The sequence below is a fragment of the Echiichthys vipera genome (genome assembly GCF_963691815.1).
Source record: "Echiichthys vipera genome assembly, chromosome: 21".
Classification (NCBI taxonomy): Eukaryota; Metazoa; Chordata; class Actinopteri; order Perciformes; family Trachinidae; genus Echiichthys; species Echiichthys vipera.
In genome coordinates, this window is record NC_139846.1 from 12,893,697 (window position 1) to 12,902,764 (window position 9,068).

General features: G+C 39.3%; 1 protein-coding gene across 1 annotated transcript; it reads left to right on the forward strand.

The window, feature by feature from the left end:
- The first annotated feature begins 3,771 nt into the window (after nucleotides 1–3,771).
- LOC310963076 (thiosulfate:glutathione sulfurtransferase) lies at nucleotides 3,772–5,239 on the forward strand. Its single transcript, XM_083935724.1, has 4 exons — nucleotides 3,772–3,935; nucleotides 4,332–4,454; nucleotides 4,544–4,706; nucleotides 5,036–5,239. Exons 1-4 carry the CDS (start codon nucleotides 3,809–3,811, stop codon nucleotides 5,088–5,090), a joined length of 468 nt encoding a protein of 155 aa, XP_083791850.1. The 5' UTR covers nucleotides 3,772–3,808; the 3' UTR covers nucleotides 5,091–5,239.
- The last annotated feature ends 3,829 nt before the right edge of the window (nucleotides 5,240–9,068 follow it).

Sequence of the window (9,068 nt, forward strand, 5' to 3'; positions counted from 1 at the left end):
TAACTATTAACAAATGGGACCTTATTATTATTTGTTTAAGTAGTTTAAAGTATGAGGAAGGATAGTTGTTAAAATGTATTTTAAAACATCTCTTTGTTACCCCTCTTCACAGACAGTGGTTTAGTCCAAGCGTGGCTCGGAAGTGACAGGTCTTTTCCAGTGCAGGCTTACAGGATACAGTCTCCTTCAAAGCTGAATTTACACATTATTTTTGAGTCTATCCAAGAAATGTTTTTATACCCCGGATATATTACAAGTTTTTTTAAGGAAATGTAATAAAATAGCCCAGTGTTTAATTCCCTTTGTATGTATCTGTTTATGCTTTATTTATTGTTTTATTTTCTGCTTTTTTATTTTAGTGTGTATTTAAGTACTCTCTCTTCTTAAGTTTACCTATGTTATGTCATTATGATATAAGACTGTAATGATTGAAAGCTATATATACATATATATATATATTTGTGAAAATATGCAAATACAGTTGTTTAAAAAAGATGCTACTACTACTCATTTACTCATTATTTTAACCATCATTTTATAACATTCAATTCAATTCAATTTTATTTATAGTGCCAAATCATAACAAAAGTTATCTCAGGACACTTTACAAACTAGGTAAAGACCACACTCTACGATAAACATAGACCCAACGATTCCCCCGTAGAGTACGGTGGCAACGAAAAACTTCACTATTACAGACAGGAACGTCAGACAGACCCAGCTCTGTGGAGGACGGACATCTGTCTGCACCGGTTGGGGAGGAAGAAAAGGAGAGAGAAAGAGAGAAAAGACGGACAAATGGACAGAGAAAGACAAAGACAGACACAAAGACAGAGACAGACACACTTCCAGTAACTATAATAATATCTATAGTAATGTGAATATGACTTAATATGTTATGGCAGTTAATACAGCAGAATAGTAGAAACAAGCACAGCTAAGGTTATAGATTATAATAGTAGCAGGAAGCGTCATGCAGGACCCCGGCAGCAGGTACCACCACCATCAGCAGAGACGTGCGAGACGACAAAGCACAAACAACTCCGGTGTTTGTGCTTTGTCGTTTGTTGTTTACCTGCTGTGTGACCATGTCTTGGGAAAGAAGACATAAAAGATACAGTCATGAGAAATGCGTGGGTTTCATGTTATGTATGCTATAAATCACTCAACAGACAGAGGTGATGATTCATTGTATCGATATTTTTATGCTCTATTAAACACAGGGTGTTACACTATATTTTGGGATAGTACTTTACTTGGTTACATCCTGCAGGCTATTTGCATTTCATCCAACTTTTTATGTCTCCTTATTATGTTTTAGTAGGCTTAATGGGAACAACTGCCACGGGTAGAATTACTCTACTTACCCCAGAAGTACCACAGTGTAGAAATGCATTGCATTCAAAATTATATTTACTTAAAATTAGGCTCAAAGAGTGTATCCTCAAAGCAATTTCATTCAAAAGCAACTGGATTTGGTTATTTGTCTAGGAAGACGTTTCACCTCTCATCCAAGAGGCTTCATCAGTTCATGTACGGATCTGACCAGGCTGGGACTGGTCCAACTAACTGGTGTGAGATCCAAGTGTTTAACCTCTCACATCTCCTTCCAGGGAGATTCAACAATCTAACCTCAAAGAACAACTGTTCACAAATGGCCCCCTGTGACTCCAACGACTGTCGTTCAGACTCAATAGAGCACTAACGAAGTCGAAACCTACTTCCCAACAACGACTGCCACTCTAACGACGATCATCGGCCTTGTGAGAGGTTAAATACCTGGATCTCACACCAGTTAGTTGGACCAGTCCAAGCGTGGTCCTGGTCCTGGTCCTGGTCCTGGTCCTGGTCCAGTCCCAGCCTGGTGGTCAGATCCGTACATGAACTGATGAAGCCTCTTGGATGAGAGGTGAAACGTCTTCCTAGACAAATAACCAAATCCAGTTGCTTTTGACTGAAATTGCTTTGAGGAGAACGACGACCTGGACAAATGAGAACATTCACAGGCTTAAAGAGTATAAGCATAAAAATCTACTTAAAATATCAAAATATGTATTAAAGGTGGATTTATAGTACTCCTGGTAAAAAATCTCCTTAAAATCAACTCAGTTTTACATTTTGAGCATTTCTTTTAATTCTTATTTTTTCTATTCTACTATTAACTGTTTTACATAACTGTATTTTCTTTAACATCTTAATATTAACTGTCAAATGATTTACTAAATCAGGAAATATAAAATGGCTTTCTATCCTCTTCTTGTTTTTCTATGATGATATTGTAAATTGTGCATCGTGATTTCTAGAGTATACATAAAGGTTGAATAATTAATACAGTATGTCGCTTCTGAATTTCCCCTCTGGAGATCAATTAAGTCTTATCTTCACCTGTTATACTTCATCTAGTGTTTGTTGATTATATTTTGTTTTATTAATCAGAATTTGCAAAGTAACAGTAACTCAAGTGATCAAATTAATGTTGTGGAGTAAAGTGGAGTACTATACCGTAGCTGAAAATGGAACAACTTACTTTCCTTTTATTCCACAACGTATGTGAAAATCCCTCCCTGAAATCTAAGCATAGCATTTATACTGTACAATCAAATCTGATCAAGCTTTCCATTCATCTTAACACCCGGCTTGGAAGCCATACACACATTAATCTCACCATGCAACGTGGTTTACCAGGTCTGGAGGAATTCAACAATCTTCAATCAAAGCCTAAAATCATGGGATCTAATTCGAGCACACGAGTGAATAGATCAAGGGAAGCTGACTACAATGATGACCGAGATACAAACAAGCAAATGGGAAACCCAAAGAGGATATCTGCTGGACAAGGGGGACATCCTAATCCTGGTTTTCATCTATCAGGTGGAGCCGTCAGTGAACAATACAATAAAATGCCTCCAATTCTGTATTCAGCCACGTGACCCAGTTTATGTTGAATCGGTTCCTGCTAAAGACTCCCAGAACAATGAGCCCTCTGGATTCAGAGTATGAACCAGATTTTGGCTCCATTTGACAGGAAGACGTACTGTAGGGAGCAAAGATGAGTCATCTTGTTAAAAGAAGAAGTAAAAACCTTTAAACAACCTTTTATGGCTGACTAATGCCCACTCATGACTCATCATCATATGTTTAGTCCTTTACATACATCTAAACGACTATTAGTTTCTACAGACATTCATGTTGGAATATCTTTCTTTAATGTTGCTAATGCTTCATATGGATGAACTGTTCGTGCACCAGAATGTACAATAAACCAAAATAATGTGCCATCAGATTGTTTTTAGGATTTAAGAGTGCAGGAGCATGTCTGAAGTTTCTTCATCCTGATTTAGATCGTGCATGAAACAGGTTTGAAGATGGGAAGATATTTGAAGGCTTTTCCTATTTTATCATAAAAGGGCAAAATAAAAAATATCACTAAAAAAAGGTGGGATCAACACTGAAAACAGGTCATATAAATCCTCAGGTGACGCTTCTTTTTGAAAACATGCCGAGATTGTGATAACTAGTGCTAATTTTGATGCTTGATTGAATTACCCAGTGCCCCCCCCCCCCCCCCCCCCCAAAAAAAAAACAAAAAAAAAAAAACATAATAATAATAAAAGATATCTTGTTATAACACTGTTTGTTACAGGCAAGTACCATTTCCAACCAGAAGATGGCGCCAAATGCAGCCTTTATAGCCTTTATATTTTTGTGTAGAAGAAGAAGAAAGTGTTTGTGAGAAGTGAGAAAGTGACAGTAGTCTCGCGGTATGTTTCTTCTTTACAGTAGTCGCACGGGCGCACTTGTCTCCATCATGCTGCTGTCTCGAGGCCTCTGCCAGGTGTTTGCGGAAGTGAACCGCCGGTGTTACCCGACATTTGGCTCAGCTTTACGAGCTTTTACAACCTCGAGTCCAAAATGCGGAGAAGCAAACGACAGCGGTGTGTCTCTTTAATCTGCAGTGTCGTAATATCATTATTGTAGCAGTTAAATGTCATTTAAAGTGCTGTTTGAGTGTAAACGTTGTAATGTTTACAACGTGTAAATGTTGTAAAGCGTATCAATGTAGTGGTTTATGACATTAACAAAGGGAATGCTACTGCAATAATAGTCAAACTTGATAGACAGCAGTGTGTATGTAGTGTTTTTCATGCAATTGTTAATTAATGGTCAGTAAGGAAAATGCCTAGTTTGGTTCAAATGAACGCAGCAGGTTAGGGTTAAATCAATGGGTGGTGAGTTTATAAGTTTTACAAGCATCAGTAAGAAGAGTCAAACTGACAAAGGATGGTTGTAAACTTCATACTCCTGTGTAATATTTTCTGTTTCCTACTCAGCTTCAGTGGTGAGCTACTGGCAGCTGAAGACCATGCTGTCCAACGGAGACATTCAGCTGTTTGATGTGAGAAATCCGGATGAATTCCAGGCCGGACGCATCCCACATGCTGTCAACATCCCTTGTAAGTGTTGACACATGAGCAAAGTCGGAAGAGTCTCAGTAGCAACAGTGTTTTTCTACTCTCATGTTGTTTGGGTGTTTAAATATCAGTGGGCAACCTGGAGGAGTCCCTGAAGCTGTCCCCAGAGAACTTTCAGCAGAGCTTCGAAGTGAAGGCTCCTGGGAAAGATGACGAGAATATCGTGTTTTACTGCAGAAGTGGCAACAGGAGCTCCAAAGCACTGGACATCGCACGTCCGCTGGGATTTAACAGGTAAAAAAACAGCAGATATGCACCTGTGGCTCAACATCCAGTAGTCAAATGATTACATGAGCCATTAAAGGTCAAAGAGGAGAGTTATTACCCAAAGAGCAAATAAATAAAAGTGACAATGTCAAACTCTATGATTTCAGTGGTGTTAGGCAATGTGGGTCCTGCTAAACCACATAGTGTTTAGTTATTAATCAGCCCTGGTGCTGCAACGGGAGTACAATGTCCTCGGACGCTGCTTTAGTTTGTTGAACAGTGGATGACCTATTAATAGAAAAACAAACGATAGTGATAAGAGACTAAGCTCTTCTCTGTCTGCTTCCTTTTCTCAGGGCGAGACATTATAAAGGAGGGTACAGTGAGTGGGCAGACCAAGAAGGAAAATGAATCCAGGCTGAATTCTACATTTCTTTTAATTGCTGATTTGACACTTTCTTTAACATTTTGCATAATGTTTCCTTTTAATTCTGTGCTTGTGATAAACTGATTAATGTGAAAGTGCTTGTTGATTAAATTAAATACACATTTTAACATGACCTTGTTCATATTTGTAGACCTCTGTTTTCCCCCCGAATTCCACATTGCTTTTTTCTTTACAATTGTTTCAGCTGTGTAGTCATTTTCGTAGTCTACTGTTTTTGTAGTTAGCATATTGACCAAATTTCTTTTGTGCATTGCAGTTTGTGCAAAGTGTTGCATACAGACTGTTTGGAGTGTACTTAATGATGGATTGATCACTGAACGGGCCTACGCGGCACAGGCCCAGGAGCCCAAGAGGTCAGGGGTCCTGACCCACAAAAGGTTGCTAAAAAAAACCATCGAAACTATCCTTCCTGATACTTTAAACGACAAAATGACTAGAAACAACCAAAGAAGACTACAAGGAGACATCAAATGACCATAAAGAAAAGAAAGTCTAAAAATAGATGCATAACCGGCATAAAAAAGCAAAACTACAAACAAATAGATTACAACAACAGAGATGCAAAATGACTAAAAATAGACTCTTCTTGAGACTTTGAGTTTGGGTGTCATGTTTGACAGGGCGGGGCCTCTTACAGGTCAGTGCACAGGAGCTCTTTGTCTCATAATCTGTCAATGTTTATCACATACTCACACAGACTCAAACCCTGAGAATAAGTATGTAGCTTGGATTTGGGCCACAGCTTGAGTTTTGAGTGTAGGGTAAAAGCACTTTGGTCTCTGGACCAGTAGATGGCAGCAAAATTTCAACCACCTCTTAAAATGTTTGTTTCCATTACTCCAAACAACTGTCCTTTATCATTATTGAAGCAATGCCCACTCAGACCTGACCTTCACACAGGTATTGGTCCTGAAAAGTACGAGTCCTGTGACTTACAGCTTTCAGGAGCCCGATCGGCACAAGAGATGATCAGATCAGGTGTGTCTAAGTATTCAATGGTTACGACGACCAAAGGTGGGATGAGCATCTCACGTAACAATGAGTTTGAACGTTTCAAAAACATTTTCATTTTTTTGTTGCACATTTAACATATAATTCACCAAGTCAGTGAGGGAATAGCCATCCAGAAAATCCATGTGGGAGACACTGAGATTGATTTCCTGAATGTTGCGTAATGTACATAAATGGAAATCTGGATTTATTGGATTTTTTTTTGTTTTGACTACAAGTGCACTCATCTAAAGTCAAAATTCAGTACATGTTATGGATGTCACGCAGCATCCATTTTGCCAAGTTTCAAATGTATGGATTCATGACAGCGACAGTGTGTATGCGGATGATCTTCAGCTCTGCAGTGTACAAGACATTTGCAAGCGTGCTGCTGTGGAAAAGAATGGCTCAAATTTCCAAGGACATTTGTTCCCACTCAACATGAGTTAGGACACAAACTGACTCCAGATTGTGGTGAAAAATGATCAGGTAGGGCCGTTTTTCTGCTGTATGCGGTTAAACTGAACAGATCATCAACCTCCTGCTGCTCAGAGCTTTTTGACAAATGCAGTTTATGGGAAGCTTTGTAATCAAATCTACAGTGAGTGCTGACATTTGTTATATATAGAGATATCTTGAAAGATGAGCTATGTGGTCTTCATTTGCCTCCTGATTGACAGATTAATGTAATGATTTAAAAACATGTATTAAAACACAAGTGCCTCAGAAAGGTCTATTGAATTTTCTCAGGTTTTTACAATGAAATTGGACTCTTTGCACCTTGGAAGAGGGTAATGGAGAAAAAAACAACACTTCACTTGATACACTTCACGTTGGTTAGGTCCAGAACTCATTTGTGTGCTGCCCCTGCAGGGCTTAGTCTTATCTTAAAATGCCACGTCGAAGATAGCCAAAGGAAACACAATGGCTGGGATTGTGAGATATAAGATTTAGTTTTTATCTGCACTAGTTCTGTTATGACTGTTTTTTCTTGGGAGTTGGAAGAGATCCATAGTGTACCAGAGCCACAGTAGTGCGCCAGTCTATACATTTCTTTTCATGCATACCCCCAGCCTGACCTAGTTTACGCTCTGTAGGGTTTACTGGTCCTGTTTTATGAGGCCAACATTAAGCTATTTTTGTGCGAATGTGACTTCCAGCAAAGCACCACCCAGACGGGTTCAGGGTCATGCTGAGGACTACAGCCAAAGGATCAGACTCTAACACAACCCAAGCATATATTGTCACTTGTATCACAGAAAATTGCATTCACACAAAATATTAAGGACATTAAAATGTTTTTTTTCTGCTGTAGTAATTGGTCCTCTTTCATTTTGCTACTGCATCACCAAACGCGCAAAAGGAGACACCTGACGTCTCCAACACATACGCGCGCCTCCCGTGTGGCTGCAAAATGAAAGTGTAAAGAAAAAAAGAGAAAAATAAGAGCCCAACGCGTGTGTCGCTGGCAGTCACATAGCCACGGAGCGTTGGTGGAAATGTAGTAAGTGAGGGGTTCATCTGTGAGCTTCCCACATTCATAGTCGCCTGTGCGCAATGGCACCGAGCGCTCCTCCTGTTCAGACCTCTGCTCACCTCTTAGCGCTGGACGACATGACCGGATAACTTTTAATGCTGCGTGGATGATGCTTTTCCCCGATGGCATCTGATGAATTCTTCACTGGGAAACAGTAACAGGTATTTGAGTTTGTTTACGGATTATACCTTGGTAATACTACATCATAATTAATAGGAAGTTTTCTAATTTCTGTTCCTGTGTTTGAGCCTTAAATGAAAGTCTTATCTGCTGCTTGTTTGCTAATTGCTTCATTGTGCGCGCGCTCTGATAGGTGATCATGTGGGGAAATGGTTTTGTGCAACTATCCCTGTGTTAATGGACTATATTTGACCCAATCTCCCTCGAAGCGGGATTGTGGAGCGTGATAAGGCAATCTAGCACGGGATTTAATAGAATTTGATGATTAGGGTTTGACTTGCGCACATTAAGATTCCCTGGCAGCTGTAATATGAAACACCTGGAACATAAACAATAGATTTTCTTCGGCTCCCAGTTAAATGATCCTATCAGTTTATGGTTATTGTTATAAATGTATATGCACTTAAATACAGTCCATTCTTCCTGATGTCTTCAGAGCATACAACACATATACATTGACCAACCACCTCATTAGGTACACCTATGCCATGAATTCTCTATGAAGATTTTCATTTTTCATTTTTTTTTCAACTGTCATAGAGGTAATAATTCTTCTTTGTTTATCATTGTGGGTCATGGTGTTGTACTTGTGTGTTATATTGACAGGTGTTTCTAATGTTCTGGTCCTCTGGTATGCAAATGGGGTGGACAAAATATTAGGAACACCTCTTAACTCTTAAATAATGCAGTTGAGCTCAAAACCACTGCAAACTACAACCTCAATAATAATCACTTAATACCTGACAGTGTCATTCAAAACTGAACACTATTATCATTGTAAATGCAGAATCATGGTACAAGTGTACAAGGAAGTGGTCGGTGAGTGTATGATGAGAGCATTTGAGGGTCCATTGATGCTCATATCACTCACACACTTGTATGTCAGAGTTCTGCACACTGGTTAATATGAGAGCAAACAAAAGATTGAAGAGGCCAATCAGCTTGAATTACCACTTGATCTTCAGTCTACAAATACACCATTCACTGGAGCACGATGCAGCCTTGTATCACAAAGCCAGTGCCCTCAGATGAAAAATTCATATGTCTGACTGTAGATGCTGTTTTATGATTTGCCTTCGCCGTGACCTGTCACTTCTGATTTTGTGATAAACTCACGCCCGTTAGGAGACGCCAAGGTGATTGGTATTGCTGGCTGTTCTTTTCTTTTGCCTCTTCCAGATTCTCTTGTGGACAATCATATGATACTGGAGCCACTGGAGTACTGAGTGAAATA